This window comes from Paralichthys olivaceus, chromosome 12 (genome assembly GCF_024713975.1).
Source record: "Paralichthys olivaceus isolate ysfri-2021 chromosome 12, ASM2471397v2, whole genome shotgun sequence".
In the NCBI taxonomy this organism is placed as follows: Eukaryota; Metazoa; Chordata; class Actinopteri; order Pleuronectiformes; family Paralichthyidae; genus Paralichthys; species Paralichthys olivaceus.
Window position 1 is genome coordinate 15,393,554 of NC_091104.1, and position 16,565 is coordinate 15,410,118.

General features: G+C 45.3%; 1 protein-coding gene and 1 long non-coding RNA gene across 9 annotated transcripts in view; both read left to right on the forward strand.

Moving 5' to 3' along the window:
- The window catches only part of tmem260 (transmembrane protein 260), a 31,060-nt gene extending 23,593 nt beyond the window's left edge, over positions 1-7,467 (forward strand). For all 4 annotated transcript variants that reach the window (XM_069536233.1, XM_020085260.2, XM_069536232.1 and 1 more), the window contains 6 exons: positions 2,104-2,275; positions 2,957-3,096; positions 3,717-3,893; positions 5,077-5,130; positions 5,407-5,491; positions 5,648-7,467. In XM_069536233.1, the coding sequence (XP_069392334.1) occupies positions 2,104-2,275; positions 2,957-3,096; positions 3,717-3,893; positions 5,077-5,130; positions 5,407-5,491; positions 5,648-5,908 (889 nt within the window). In that variant the 3' untranslated portion in view covers positions 5,909-7,467. The remainder of the gene's footprint in view (positions 1-2,103; positions 2,276-2,956; positions 3,097-3,716; positions 3,894-5,076; positions 5,131-5,406; positions 5,492-5,647) is intronic.
- Positions 7,468-8,008: 541 nt separating this feature from the next.
- Positions 8,009-16,565, forward strand: part of LOC109628017 (uncharacterized) — a 28,727-nt gene continuing 20,170 nt past the window's right edge. For 3 of the 5 annotated variants that reach the window (XR_011244800.1, XR_011244802.1, XR_011244801.1), the window contains exons 1-2: positions 8,010-12,052; positions 12,177-12,222. This is a non-coding gene — a long non-coding RNA (uncharacterized lncRNA). Of the gene's footprint in view, positions 12,053-12,176; positions 12,223-16,565 lie in introns of all 5 variants that reach the window. The other 2 variants (XR_011244798.1, XR_011244799.1) reach the window with 1 other exon arrangement.

A 16,565-nucleotide genomic window follows, 5' to 3' on the forward strand; every position in this document is an offset into this window, starting at 1 on the left:
GACAGCTTCCACCGCACTTACATTTTTGCTCCCTCTACAGACCTTTGCAAAGTGTCCTTTTTTCTTGCAGGCGTTGCAGTGCGCCTCTTTTGCAGGACAGCCTTGGAAGTTAGCAGTATGTTGAGTTGAACCACACCTGTAACATGTTTTCCTTTGTGCAGTCTGTGAAGGTGAGTAGGTTTTATTTTTGTCTTTCTTGAACTTCCTGTGTTGTTGTGGTGCTTGGTGAACAGCGTGCACAGCGCTGTCTGTCGCTCCCTTGCAGATAGCTTTCGCCTCCGACACAGCAGTCTCAATCTGGCGCGCTATGACCAACACTTTGGAGAGTGTGAGGGGTATCTCCAGCAGTAAACGCTCCCTGATGCGTGCTGAATTAGTCTTTTCAACAACTTGGTCCCTTATCATCTCCTCCTCCATATTCCCGAACTGACATGTTGTCACTAGTTCCTTCAACGCAGCAACGAACTGGTCCGTCGTCTCACCTGGGCGTTGACTCCGTTGTCTGAACCGGTAGCGTTCCGCGACGACGTTCACTTTCGGTGTGAAAAAGTCCGTAAGAGCCTCCAGCGCGGTGGCGTACTTGTCGTCAGCGACCGTCAACGTGTAAAATAGTCTTTGCCCTTCTGCGCCCAAACAATGAATAAGCAGCGCTCTCTTACGTGCCTCCGGCAGTTCCGACTCTGACATGGCGAGCCGATAGTTCTCGAAAGTCCGGATCCATGCCTTGAACGGGACCGGTGGTTCCCCGACGTTTTGTAGAAAAGGCGGCGGCTGGCTCAGGTGCAGGGCCGCCATCCTCGTCGCCAATATGTGATATTGTAATGAGAAGCGTCGACGTACTTTACTTCACTTACTTTATTTATACAAAACAATAAACCGGGAGGACGTCAGGTCAGGTAGCATACACAGGTAGCATCTTGCTTCAGGCAATTCCCTTCACTTCTTCTTCTCTACTCTACTCCTGCACTGTCTACTGTCTCATAGCGCCTCTAGCGTTCAGGAGGAAACACCACAGAGATGTAATCAAAACTTACAATGCTGTCCATACATATTAGAACGATAAAGTGTGCTTTTTGTTGTTCATCTAAACAAATGGAATCAAATGAAACAGTGAGGATTAAATTTAAGTTGCATTTTAAGATTTGTGTTGGTGTTGATGTGGGAGGGAAATTACTTATTCAAAATAAAGCTAAGAATCATCTTTTAAAATTTCCCATTTTCATTTTATATTTCAAATCCAATGGTTTGAAGTGTAGAGCGAAAAAACAACAGCCCAGATATTTACAGTTCCATTGCTACTGTTGAGAGGTGAGTTAGCTTTATAAACTACTACACTATATACACTTTGTGGACAATTGATGTTTGTGATCACAAGAGCTTAATGTTTAATAAATACCCGATCCTATCAGTTAAGCATTTATTCAGCAACTATTTAGTTGTATTGTTCTACTACAGTTTTGCTGTTGCTAGAACACTGGAGCCAAATGTGTCTTAAGCAACTTTTTAAGTACTTTTGTGTAGTAAAGTTAAAGTGAAATAGAAAAAAATCCCCCCTCTCATTCCAGTACCTTCTAAAATTCTCCTGCATAAGTTTTCCCTGAGTCAACCCGATTTGTTTCTTTGTGCTTCGTACTGAAGGCCTGAACTCCTCATGTCAGGTTTTTCCTTGCTCACCCCATGGTAAGGGCTAAAGAGCGGCACGGTTAGCACATAGATTCCTCTCACAGAGCTCAGTCTGAGATGTTAGCTGTCCGAGGAGGCAGATTACACCAGCGTACTGCCGGGGAGTGCCAGACAGCCATCACTGAGCGGCTTTGATCAAGGGGGAGAGCATGGCCTGTGCTGTCAGAGCCATCACACCTGTCTCCCTGTGATTAGATAGGCAGCCAGAGCCCGCTGCAGAAGGGAAGGGGCGGGGGCACTGACAACTTACCCTCAGAGCACCTTAAAAGCCTACCTACACTCACATACACATACACACGACTGTACACATCACACACATTTCTAAGCGGGGGTGAGGCTGCACTCAACACCCTTTTAAACGCAAGTAAACACAACTTATGTTTTGATGGTATTATACTATGTGTTTGCTGTTGATTTTAGGGAGTGTGATCAGAGCATGAACAGTGTGGTGGAGAGGTTCGGCAGGGAGCTTTTGGGCTCTGTACCAAAAGACTCGATCATCCTGACGAGAGGAGATCTGCCTGGAAACTCCCTGCGCTACTTATACTACTGCCAGGGTGTACGGCCTGATGTCCGACTGGTTGACCAGGAGGTCAGAGCTTTGTCTTGTCTGTGTATTATAAATCAAAGTTTTTATATTTCACACAGATTGAAATAGTGTCTCATTACGAGCACATTAATTTCAGAAGTCAAGATCAAATAGTATCAATAACTTGTAAGAAATATTAAGATTTAGAAATTGTAGATTTCTTAATTTTACAAAAAGATAATTAAGAATGTGGTTGAAAAAGAAAACAACGAATTCTATTTTTGGGCAAAATGTTATTGTACCTGTTGTGATAATGGACTGAATATCACATAGATTAATAAATTACAGCCTGATGTTTCAAGGACAGAAATGTCTTGTAGACAATTTGGTACATAAGTTTATATCTTTATGTCAACATTGCAATCCTGCTGGCATGAGGGCCTTTCAAAAATAAAAATAAGGGGTGAAACAGGACCCTCCATCTTTAGAGTTAATTAAGGCAAGTCAAACCTCTTTGATAGCCTCATGTATAGAGGTTCAGAGTCAGTTAATTGTGGAGGCAAATCCGTACCCCAAAGATCCAAACAAGATTATTGTTAGAAAGACACAGAAGAGTGGACACATAACAGGACACATTAGGTGAGAGTAAAAGCCACTGAACAAGTCAGTCAATCCTTTTCTTTATGTTAGTCTAATCACAGTGATTTGAACAGAGTTGGGTGGTACCCTTTTCTTCTTTTATAGATGATGACATACGCTTGGTATGTGGCCAAGCTAGGGCAGCACCACCCAGGGATCCACTTCCCCGGCCGCTGGTGGGACCCGGTGCACCCTGAGGAGAAAGACACCTTCAATCTGGAGCAGTTTCTGTCCCACAACACGCAGTGAGTCACTGGAGGGAGCAGAGAGGGAGTAAAGGGATGGTCTGAACAGATAAAAAGAAGGATGTTAAATTGAGAGAGAGACTGAATCGGGAGGGCAACAATGGTCCAGATGAACAAGTGGGTGATCTAACGAGGCAGAGATCAGTGGGACGGTCGACACGGCGGTGAGTGCAGGGAGAAGATAAGCCTGTAGAACTATTGAGGCCATAAAAGGAGTTTGATGAACTACAGAAGTCGACTAATCTACTTGATTTGCTTAAACAGTCTCTGGTGGACTAACTGCTGCTCCCTGCTCTCACATTCACTCCTCTAGGAGACAGTGAGTCTTCGGCACTGGCAGGAGACATGTTAATACCAAGCCCACCAGGGGGCAGTGTTTGCCAGGCCAACATGTCTGTCTCTCACTGGGGCAACACTGACCTGTGGGATTAACCCTCAGGGCTTGAGGCTTTCTTTAACAGCACAAGGCTTGAGGGACGTTACAAGGGTTAAGGACGGAAGGAAATGTTTGTTTACATGTTGTTTCTGTGTCCCATCATCAACAGTCACCTGGAGGTAACTGAGGATGTGAACATTCCTCCATCTGATTATTTGTTTCTGTATCTTTTTTTTTTCTGCAGGAGGGATGTTTTCGCCTGCATTGGGCTGCCCGATGGAGACCCGAGCTGGGAAAGTAGCTTCACTCGCTGGCCCATGGGTGTGTGTGAATATTTGGTGCCAATTCAGAGGCAGTTTGACCCTGAAGAGTGGGTTCAACACACGAGCAACATCTACAACTGGAGCGAGCCACACAACAGGTGCAAACACAGACAAAAACAATGAATGAGTCTGAACAGGTTTGTTTTTAATCCTGTTAATGGTTTCCTCTTTTTCTCCTTTGTCATAGCGTCATGGTTAAAAAAAACAATCTTAATCCACATTGTCTGACAGTTATACAGCAACTCAAGTTATGTTATGTTTAATCTATCAAATGAAAAACGTATTGATGTGTTGAGCATCATTTTTATACTTATTTTCCCAAAGTTCACTCTGACGTATTTTACATATTTTATATCCTTTAATCCTGAGACCTTCAATACAATTTGAGATAAAGTTCAGTGTGTTTCTCTGGCTCCACAGCATGAGTTTGCAAAGACTATTGCACTGGTGAGTTGTTGAGGTTTAAAGGGGTGAGATTAGCAGGATGTAAATTTTGGAGGCCTACTGTTGGCTAAGAAAATAAACAAATCCTTTGGCACGTTTAAAACAAGCCATGATCTTTACAAAAAAATAGATTCATTGAGAGAGCACAATAGACCCCTTCAAATTAGTCATCGCCATGTGTTTTATCACCGACAGCAGAAAAGATCTACTTACCCCCTCATCTCTCTGTGGTCTTCAGTTATCCTTCCTCAGACTCCACAAAGCTTCCCTCAGCGTCGTTGTCCTCCTCTGTTCTCCATGCTGTGATCCAGCTCTTTGTGAATTCAACCAGTGCAAGACATTAGGCCCTCGGCCATTTGAAATGAGACGGAAGATGAAAAATAATGACTTTCTTATTGCGTTTTGTCAATAACTGTGTCAAAAGTGGAATTAGTCAAAGCTCCATATTCTGTTGCCGTTGCCAGCAGCCCTTCATTCACTCAGATATCCGCAGCTGAATACTGTGACATTATTTCCCGCACCCTCACGACAAGCGTGTCCACCGATGCCCACGAGCCAAATATTAGCTCGGGAACCTTGCTAAAATATTCTTTTGAAGAAGAGGTCAAGTGTTTACAGTCAACAAAGTGAAAAGAGGGAAGATGTGGTTTTACTCCATGTCTAATGTGCTAGCTGGTATTGTTGCTCAGCAAACATTGATGTTTAGTGAATCAGAACCTGCACAGTTGAGTGGAACAATATATTCACATAAATAATCATTTATAGTTAGTGGAACTGTGCACTAGCGAACGCCTGAAGCTTTTTAGATAAAATGTTTTTTTCTTCATGTGTGAACAGTTTCCATCCAGCATCCTGGGAGCGTGTCGCTAATGAGGAGATGTGGCAAGCCAGGTACGTTAAACTTTTCTAAAGCATATAAAGGTTTGCTCTTTGGAGAGGTTGTGTACTTCAACGTGCAGAGAGAATGCTGTGTCACGATGCATACCAGCCCACCAGAACATCTCCATAAACCAGTCTTGTGTGGTAGAGCATCTACATCTACATGTACATTCTATTTGGTGGCAGCATCTACATAAATCACTCCATTGGAGTGGTGCGTCTGAAAGTGTGGATCTGCATGGCTCATCCATCCAGCACTTAGCCCTGAGCCTGCGTGCTTTGTTTCAGGATGAAGACGGCTTTCTTTCTGTTTGACCTGGCAGAAAGAATGCAGGGAGAGGGGAGAGCTCGCCTCTTTGAGCTGTCTTACACTGTGAGTGTGACCTCAACAAACATGCAACAATACCGATATTTATCATAAAGGTGCAGGTTTCAGTGCCATGTGAGGTAAAGAGTGACATATTCGTTGGCTTTACTTTCGGTAACTCCTGTATTTATGCGTATGTCTGCGTGTGTGTTTTCTGGACAGCTGTATAAGGAGATTGTGGAGGCCCACTCACACTACCCTCCAAACTGGGACAAGAACTTGGCACTGGCCTGTGAGAGGTTGCTCCGCTCGGGTCACCGCGGCTACACTCCAGACAGCCTGCTGACCTGCAGTACCCAGCACTTCAGGCTCTACTTGGAGAAGGAACCCACAGATCCCCAGGCTCCCGCCATACGCTCGGCCATTACTCACCTGCTCAGAGAGAGAGACGGACTCGGCCAGAGCCGGAGGCAAACCCAATGATGAGATCCAGGGAGACCTACGTGGAGCTGTCACACTGAGGGTGTGCTGTGAGCCCAGGCAAAGTGTGAGGGAATGGGGATGAAGTCTGGACCAATGTGCCTCTTGTGATGGTTATAAGATGGATAGACTGATGGAGAGGCGTGGACTTGGACATACTGGACTAACAAGTACTGATCTCCTGTTTTCTAGTTTGTTGTAGAACAGAAGGATGGAGTGAAAAGGAATGAACCATGGTTCATTTGATGACTGTTTAACAGTTGACTCGGGACAAAGCTTGACTTCAGGAAGCCTCGACTGACCCCAATCAAGCTGTGCGTGCTCCCCCTAAACTCACCATTCGATTGCTTTATCGTTACATCTCGTTCTTTTTTTTTTTCCTCTCCTCTCTTCTGGTGATTATTTAGCCTCAGCTGCTGCTCTACTTCTCTTTTTCCACATTAGGATGGCGAGGCCAAGATTGAGGGAAACCCAATTTGGGGGCAGAAATGGGGGATTAGAGCCGTTGTTTAATCTCGGACAGACTTGTGCTATGCCACAGAGTCCTCACTACACACTAACAACACGACCCACCCGCCTGCTTGCCCACCCTTCAATTCAATCCATCAGTTTATCTTAGATGGTCCTTGAAATGTTTTATAACTAATGGATTCTATGAGTGTTTTTTTTCTCTCTCTCTTCCTTCCTAACCAGAGGGCTATAATCCCCCATGGATTTAAATGAAATGTGAAATGTCACAATGCCAGGGACCCTTTTAGAGGTGTGTGTGTGTTTGTGTGTGCGCTCATGTTTGCATGTGTGTTGATCTGTGTTTTCATGTCTACATGTATGCGTGTGTGAACATGCTTAAATCTCCACCCGAGCCCTTTTCCTGCCAGAACTGAATATAAACGTAGTCGATAAACAGATTGGGACACTGAAAAGCAAAGTGCTTTGATCATCATGCATAGGAGAACCAAATCAGGCACACTCCAGGGACACATGTAGAAACGCACGACTGTCAGCTCTCAGAAAAATGGACTCTTTGCTCTGTGTTTACTTGTAAGACAATGATCACGCAAACTCAGCGAACGGACCAGAATCGCTTGTCTTTGACGTGCAGTCATGATCACAAACCTTACGTTCAGGTGAATACTGGTGCTGATGCTAATAAGCCTTATGGCGTGAAATGTGTCAAGCAGAGGTCAGCCCGGTGCGTTGCTGTAAGCTGTATAAAACACTGCTGAAGGAGCCTGCTGTCTGAGATACCACTAGAAAGCAAAGGACAGCAAGTGCATGTGTAGTTTTCTCAGAATGTAATCTGGCCTTTCTGTTTGCAGGCCTGGTTAGCAGCTGTCAGCTGGCTGGATGATGAGATTCAACCTGCTGCAGCACAGATGGTTTGGTTTTGTCATAAAAAAGGGAAAACTGTCACTCTGCTTTCTAAAGATTAAGATTTTACAATAAAGACTTGTTTTTATTTTTATATATTATGGACCCCGTTCCATGGTAGACTGCCTTTTGGGGAACAAATATTGATCATATTTGTTAAATTAAAATTAAAATCAGAGTATTAAATCCTGTTTTTACTTCATGTGTGTTTTCATGTTTACTCTCCAGTCTTTCTCTTGTCTCATGCCCTTGTGTTATTTTGCACTTTACTTTCTTCCTGTCCTCCCCTTTGTCATCCCTTTTCTCCCACCCTCTCGCTGCCTCCTCATCCCCTCTCACCCTGTCTTTCCCTAACCCCTCTGTTTCTCTGCTCTCCCCTGTGCCTGAGAGTCAGTTGCCCACCCTAAATCAGCAAGCTGCCGAGGATTGTGGGAACCCATGGAATCGCCGTGACCAGGGATGCAGGCAGGGAGCCACGGCAACGCTGGAATGTGGGGCGTCTGAGGAGATAAGAGTTGTGTGCCCAGCCAGGGAGCGGGGAGGGATGCAGCGAGAGAGGAGCGAGGGGGGGTGAGGAGGAGGGATGAGGCAGAGTGTGGAGGGTGAGACGGAAACGGGGAGAGAGCACAAGTCTGTGAATGGGGGGGGAAACAGAAACACAACACCATAAACAGCCCAGAGAGCAAGACAGAGTGAGACGGAGAAAAAAAAGAGGGGTGGGGGGACTTAGGGGGGCACACACTGGAGATGGGAAGCCAGCCTTATTCCTCTTTGCATTTCATTTACATCCCTGGCCGTATCGACCAATCGGATTGGGAGCAAAGCCCAGGGCTTAGGAGGGGAATAAAAAGACAAAATGCCTTTGCTGCTCTCATCCCTCCCTGATAATACCCCTTCTGTTTTTCTTTTCTCTTTTTCTCCCGTCTATAAGTAGATACTGTCCGAAATGCCAGCGGAAAAGCGACACCTCCGCTTGCTGTGTATCTCAGATAGACCGAGCGGGAGCAGGGGCTGAAAAGACAGCTTTAGCAACTGGGCCTATCTCCTCTCCTCTCTCTGGCTGGATGGAAGCTTGGAGTGGAGGGAGGCGGAGGGCCGGGCTGTGTTGGTTAGTGTTTGGGAAGAGAATAGAGGGTGTGAGAGGCATGATATACTGAGCTGGCCACAGATTTTGCAGAATCTTGCACTCTGAAAAACTTTGCCTGCAGATCCCTCTCCTAAGCATGAGAAACCTGTTTCAAGGATGTTTACGAGGTGCCACCCATCTTTGTGGAGGCTGCCAGTTGCTCTCCACACGTATTTTTAGCTCGGGATTGTTGTCAGTGCACAAAGTTGCAGGTTTATTTGAAACTGCAACTCGTGTTGTCGTCCGGTTTACTCCTAATTAAAAATCCTACTTGTAATTAATTACTACCTGTAATTAACATTTGAAAACATTTTGGCTAAAATAAACATTTTCCTATCAACGTGTATTGGGTAGAATTAGGTCCATTAGCACAGTCTGTGTTGACATGACAACAAGACTGACTCGTCTCAGGTTCTTGTTTGCTGTCACTCTTGCTGTGCGTTTCTCAGTGTGTGGTGGCCACTGCTTGTGTGTCTCCAGTGCAGGTACAGTGTGTTTGCAGACTGACTTTATTTGTACAGGTGTTTGTAGCAGCCTTCGTTGAGTTCATGTTTGTATTTGGGAGGCGTCTCATCTATTGTGTCAAAATGTGCTTTAGCTGATTGTAAGAGTCTTTCCTGTATTTAAGCGACCATTGTCACACATCCTTGTGTAGGCACAGCCAGACTATTGTGCTGCCACAGGACCCAGCGATGGCCTCGCTGCTGATATAGAGCTTATTGAAAGTGATTGTTGTTGCACAGACAAGCATTCATCTCAACTGGGGTCTGCAGCGCAGCATTCAGACCTTGAGAGGGCTCTTTACCAGCTCCCGCCAAATGCCTGTGAGAGATAAGGTCACCTTCGGACCCTGTGTGGGCACCCTCATCATTCACAGCATCCTCATCCTCCTTAGCCTGCACGACCTCACCCTTCGAAAACAAATCAAACAATGGAGGCAGATATGTGAGGGATTAGAGGTCAGAGGGTTGGGGAATGAGACATCTCCATTTCCAGGATCAATCTTCAAGCGCTCAGTAATCTCTGGCCCCAGGCCTCATGTACCCCTAGTGGTCTCTGGTTGAGAGCTGGCATTGCCAGGCTGGTTCACCTTCGGGGTTAGAGGTGCTGATTGGAAAGTGGGGAGTGGGGGTTGTATCCTGATGTGTGAGTGGAAAAGCAGAGGAATGAGTAATAATAGGTCCTCACTCTTTTATCACCTCACCCTAATCCTCAACGATAAATGTGTAAATTCATGTGTATATCTGTTTACAACATATTAGTTAACGTACATACTTCAATCTGTGTCTGTGTGCTAAGTATGTGCACAGTAAAGTTTGCTCTAATCTGTAAATTTGCGTATGTGAAATAACTTTTGAGTTCTTCAGAGCAAACTGAATATTATCCCCGAGTTTTGGTTGTTATCTTGTGTACACACATTTGTTTATTTGATACAGCCCCTCTCCACTATGGCACTTATGTATATCAAAGACAGCAGTGCAGAGCGTAATTGAAAATGGCTACCGTGGAGAAAGGTCTCTCTCTGCTTTGACTGCGGAGAGGCAGAAAAAGCCCCATTCTCCACTCCCTTCTTAGATCTATTTAAATAATTGAGGAGTAAACTGACAAATTAGGCACCTTTATGGACGCCCCTGGGCTCTCTCTGGGGTCCTCGAGTTTCCCCCAATACAAGAGAGCGCTACCAGGCACAGGATAATATCTCTGTGTGCTTTGAGAGAGACGCAGGGAGGCGGGGTGAGGATGGGAGGGTAGTGGGCCAGGAGGGGTTTCGCCAATCAAGCGGGCCACACTTCCTCCCCCAGGTTCTAATTTTGTGCCACATTAAAGAGCTCGGCCTCCATTTAGGACACAGAGAGGCATTTTCATAATTTGCCGGGTCTCTTGACTAGCTCGGGGTATCTTTTTTCCTCTCACTCCTCCCTCCCTCTCTCTCTCTTTCTCTCACTCCGTGTCTGAATGGAGGGCCTGGGGAGGAAGAGGGGGTAATTCATTCGCCTCCTTCCAACCAACCAGCTTCAGTTCTGCATAATGTTGCTGCTAGGTGTGTATAGCAGCTAATGTGTATCTCTTTAATAATTCTCTATTAGACCTGAATATGATGCCACGTTAAAGCCTGCGCTGCTCATTGTCAGCTACAAAGAAAATGGTGTCATTCACGTTTTGTCGACTCATTAAGGATGATTCACACTCTGCATTCAGCATCCTGTGAGGAGACTGTGACGGATGTAACCTATGACCATGCAGTAATGGAGCGGAGGCTGATCAAATCTGTGATGCAGTATATTTACTGTACATAATCTAGATTTGAAGTAGTTTCATTTCTTCCTCCTGACACCATCCATTCATGCGGCGCGGCGTGTGTACGCATTGATTCATATGTGATTGGTCACATAATTCACAGTCTCAGGGGGCATTTCATCACTGACAGACGAGCTAATCTAAAATCCCCCAATTTACAAATGAAAATCCCACCATCCAATTGAGCTAATAGAGGGACTTGAATGGGATAATAAGATGTGGTGTAATACTGTGTAAAAAGCCTGTAATGTTGTGTTGGTGTAAGAGCCTGTATGACTGGGTGTTTGACTGTTTGCAGTGATTACAGAGGCCTGCGGGCCTGGCGGCGGCTCTGTGGCTGGGACAGGGAGCTTCTCCCTGGGCAAGGAGATACGCCTGTCTGCCCCCTTCTGCTGGAGCTACAGGGACCAGGGTGTCAGTAGGGGGAGTGCTCCCTGTGAGCTCTCCCACACTCTCTCTCTCTCTTTCTGTCTTTCCGCTCTCTGTCTCTTTCCGTCTGTCTCTCTCTCCCTCTCATCTCGCTGCGTCTGTACTATTGCAGTGCTTGCAGATGTGCACAAACAAGGGAGGATTAAAGCAAAACGAATCTAAACAGACAAATGGAATTAGAGTGATGGGTGTCGGTGGGCTGGTTCACAGTGATAAACATAATGATGCTCTGTGAGTGTGTGTGTGTGTTCCTGTGTCTAGGGGATTATCGGTGGTTAGGTGTGTGGTGTGTATGGCTGGGTGACTGCTTCTGGGTGTCTTTGTGTGTTTGCCTATCTGTCTATGTTTTTGTAATTATGTGTGTGTGTATTTACTCTACTTGTGTGTCTGATAAATGTGTTATTCCATATTGCCTCACAAAAACAAGCCTGTGCGCCCTCTGCATGGGTGTTGGTATGTTTCTGTGTTTCCCTGATGTTCGGGATCATACTTCCTCCTTGTCTTTCACAGTGTCTGTTTGTGTTTGTGCACTGCAGCTACCTAAGCCTGTTACGGCTCCGCTGCACATAAAATCTCCTCACCCACTATTGACACACACCTAGAAAGATGAGAAAATATTTGTGGAATATGAAGGTCTCACACTAAATCATCAGTGGGCCGTGCAGTTTATGTGCAGATGTTGTGTTTTCTTGTGCCAGGGGTCTGTGTGTTTGTGAGCTGAGGAGGTCAGGAGTGTGTGGGGTGCCAGCAGGGGGGCAGTGATCAACAGTCTGGGGCTCCCCTGCCGAGGGCCTCTGGGATTAGGGCTAAACCCTGCCCAGCCAGATGGGCACAACACATCCTCAACATCGCGCACCAGCACCTTTAGGACTCCACTCGCCCTGCCCCCCTTAAGTGGAGTGGAACCAGGGTGATGCTCAATGGTACGACTCTACTTACACAGAAGTCAATAAAGCACATCTCACTATATTCTATTTGAGGTTTACACAACTATATTCATAATTACATGTCATGTGAGTGACTTTGTCATCAACCATCTCTTCTCAGGGCCAACAGAGCAGCGGTGGCGGCAGGAGAGACGTCGTGAGATGAGGTACTCCTCAAAGTGTCAGCTAGTGAACAAAATGGCCAGTCAGCAGGTTCAAGGGGGTCGGAAATGAAACTCGCAGGTTGTTTTGATGTGCAGAGCCACAGGCAACACTGAAATGATAAAGTGTGTGTGTGTGTGTGTGTGTGTGTGTGTGTGTGTGTGTGTGTGTGTGTGTGTGTGTGTGTGTGTGAGAACTGTAGATTGGAAGCTCAGGCATCAGCAGTGTGTTGATTGCTTCCTGCGTGACTCTGAGCCACACAACTGGCACTAAATGTTCACAAATTGTAGTTTATGAGTCACTAGAGTTGTAGTTTTGTTCTTTGTTTAACTGGTATCTTTAATCTGGGACTTTCCTGTCAATAGGTCTTATGTTGACTTGTTGTGGCCTGGTACTGTTTTAGTTTAGCTTTACTACGATTATAAATCTTTAAATAAAGTGGAAAAAAGTTTAACAGACCCGTAAATCGTCCCCAGAGACTAAGCTACCTCTTATCTGTAACTAGAATACCACAGAGCCCTTATGAAACCACATTTAAATTCATTCGAACCAGATTTTCATTTGTCTCTTAAACGTTCCTGATTTTATCATTATGTTTCATGAATGTTGAGAAATGTCCCTTGTTCAAAAAAGTGGGGGGAAAAAATGGATCCATTCCCTGATCTAGATCTACACCAACATTTCATGTGTTCTTCCCTGACACATACCACATCCTTCCATGTTTCATGATAATTCGTCTCATAGTTTTTGCGTATTCCTGCTAACTAACAGACACACAAGCTCACATGAAGACCTCATGGTTTCGGGAATAATCATGCAAACTAACAAGACTTAAAGTCCCGCACCTTAACAAATTGAAATATTAAACTCAGTCGAACGCAGTGTCAACCTGGCATTAGTCTCTGTGATACTGTCCCACCTGGATCCATTATTCATGGGCTCCCCAGCATGACTTAGGAAATAGTCTCTGTATTACTAGAAAGCAGATTACATGAGACAAGTGTACAAACAAATAAAAGATTACAGGCTGTGAACATGTTTCAGTCTAATGCCCTTTCAACAAGCACTGCACAACACAATGATTTCCTCTCCCTGAGCTAAATTTGGATTTCCCCTCTGATGTGAAGGCCTGCTGGCCAGCGATGTCTTCCACCAAGTGCACAACCTCTGTAATGACAGTGTTCCACACGACTGGCCTGTCTCCTCTGCTGGTATTAGTTAGGCTTTGGAGTTCAAGTGACTACGGGGTTTAAACACAGATTTTTTTTTTTTTAAAGACGGGAAGAAAGACTCGCTGTTGTTCTTGAAAAGCTGTGTTTATCCAGGATTAGAGACACCAACATGTTAATAATTGTTTCTCAGAGAACTGCAAAGAAGCACTTTCCTGTAATCCCCTAATCAGGCATTACACCTCTGAGCGAAGCCACAACGCAGGCGCGTGGTGTGTGTGACGCAGCACGCCCACAATGTGTAATACTCCCACGCCTTCCTCGACACCACGCCCACTCTGTATGAAAGCACCTGCTCTTTTCTGCAGCCACCACATCCCTCCACCAGCTCAGATCCCTTTTGATAATAACAGAATGTTTCATGCTTTGTGCATCTTCTCTTTATATTAGAAATTGTATATGTGAAACAAGCATATAGATTTGTCTTTGTCATTTTCAGCATAATGACAGTTCATGTTGGTGTTTCAACACACAATCTTTTGACGTGCACAAAGATGGAAAAAGTTGCTTATCAAGATTGCAAAAGTTAAAATTCCTTGAACCTCCCCTTATGCTTCATCTGATGATTTTATGGCCAATTTATTGTCTCTGTCAGATTACAAACCTTTTAAAATAGTGATTTTTCTTTAAAGTAATTTCTGCACCCTGCACGTGGGATGCGGTGGGGAGGTGGCATGTATCGCCTCTGTGTGACGCGGCCAAGGTCACATAGCTTGCTAGTCGTCGGTCAGCATGTCAGCTGGCCTCTGTAGTACAGTGGCAGGGGGGTCAGACGTAAGGTCACTGTACACGCTGAGATGATGACGGGTCTGAGGCTGGTGTTGATGAACACTTTGTCATCACGCAGTCCCGGGAATGTGAGGGCACATAACAGCCTGTCGAACGTGGTAGTTGTTGTTGGGCTTTAAATCTTAAATCAGCGTCAACCGCTGCAGGAGCTATTCATTTTGATTTGACCTCATCTTGAAGGAAGATGTAGGCTGACGATGATCTACTTGCAGTAACGTGCACGTGCTGGTTTGGTGATGTGTGTTGTGCTGGTTGTCCACATATTTGATTGTTTTAAAACTCCCCCTACCCCTGTGCAGCACTTCTTACTTTTCATTTTCACACCCATCCTCCAGTTTTGTTTTGATTTGATTTTTTTCATTCACATTGTTGAATTGAATGTTTGTTTGTCATTCCCCCCAGTATCTGCCCCCCCCGTCTCCTTGCAGGGCCTGGTTGAAGAGTGCGATGAGGGGATCGACAGGGATTAACCTGGGGAATTTAATTAGTGGAGCTGTTGTCCCTGCCCTTAACATTTCAATCTCACTGAGCTGCCTGGTGCAGGGTGCCGGAGCTGGTCCTGTGATGGCCAGCAGCTGGGGAGGGACGGAGAGGGAGGGAAGGCAGGGGACGGAGGGATCAGAGGGTATCTAGGGTGTAGAGGCAAGACACGTGTTTGACAAACAGATTAGTCTAGCACTATGGTGGAGTGTGTTCCTGGCTGAGAGAGGTGATGGAGCACAGAAAAGATGAAAACCATAAAAACTCATTTTGGCCTAAACACAGAGAAGTAAGTAAGTAAGTATCATTATTATAGTTATATATGTTCATTTTATAAAATCACAGTGACAAGCTTTGGCTGTGAGAGGCCATATCTTTTAAAAAGGTTCAGTGTGTAGAATGTCACCTTACCCTCCCCTTCCAAACATAAAAAAAACCTGTAGTAGTTTGTCCAGTCTGGGCGACTGTAAAAACATGACCCCCCTCCTGGTGTAAATATAAAGAATTTAAATATAAAGGGTCAATTCTAGGGTAACAGCAATTAATACAAATTAGATGAAACACATCAGTGAGAACATTGCTAGGATTCATTTATATTCAGTATCTGCTAATAGATCCCTTTTGCCTAAATCTTACACACTGGACCTTTAAATAGACTCTAAAACTTAATGAGAGCTGAACTGGAGATTTTGTGTCTTCAAAAATGCCAAGAGTATTTAGTATTGAGGAAAAACACTGTTTTTGTGTTATATTGATATTATTCTAGTTGTATTTTGTGATCACTTTCGCCAGAAATGTTGTGTTTATTTGTAGATAAACAACCACGTCCAGTATTGTTCGCCCAGTGGTGGCAGCATTAGAAAGGGGGTAGCTATGGTGTGAGCTTGGAGTTATAATCACGACTCAATCCGCAGCCACACTGTTGCATTGTAATCCTGATGCTAAACTCCCCCATTAACCCATCTGGGACCCTACAACAGCCACCAACCCCCCCACCTGCCCTTCTCTCTACAAACACAGTCAGAGCAACTGTGGCTGAATGTTAGAAGTGGTGTCTGTCGTGTTTGTGTCGCCTGCTGGGGTTGGGTGAGGCGGGTGGGGGGTTCACATCCAGCAAATTAAAAGACGCGCTTGTAGGAATGTGGCCAAGTCCCACAGGAGCAACTCACGCCCATCCCTCTCCCGAGCACTGACCCGTTGGTCACCGGCGAATCCCCTTATTGTATTCCGCGCACACGCCTGACTCTGGGGAGCGCTTCCAGGAGCCTCCTGCGGGACCACTGATAATTTAAGTCAAACATTATGTCCCCTGCTTGTTTGACACCCATTTAAAGCTTTTCAATCACACGTGTTTGCTACAGTCCACTGCCTAGCCCCACAGTGCTGTCCATGTCACACCCTTTCAAAGACCTAATCAATTCTGTTTAATCAAGTTCCTCATGTCAAAACAATTGATTTTCCTCGGACTCACACTGGTGGACTGATAACATCAGAATAGGTTTCATGACCTTTTAGATTTTCTTTTTAAGACACATTTCTATAAAAGTGGGCATGTGGACTTGACACCCCTCCCCCAACAGGCCTCCCCTTTCCGCCCAGCATGCCCCTCCCCGTCCGGGGTCTGCCAGTGTCGGTGTGCCACTAATTAAGGACTCTTAAAGAGCCATGGAGCGGACTCATTATAATGAACTGTAGCATCCTCACTGTCCGTGGAGTTAGAGAAGAGGGGTGGGAGGGGTGGATCAGTCTGAGGGTCTGCTGGCCTGGTGACTCACACTTCAGTTGGAGTCCAGAAGGTCACAAATATACTGGTTTACTTTGACCTCTTTATAGTTTACTGATATTTTTTT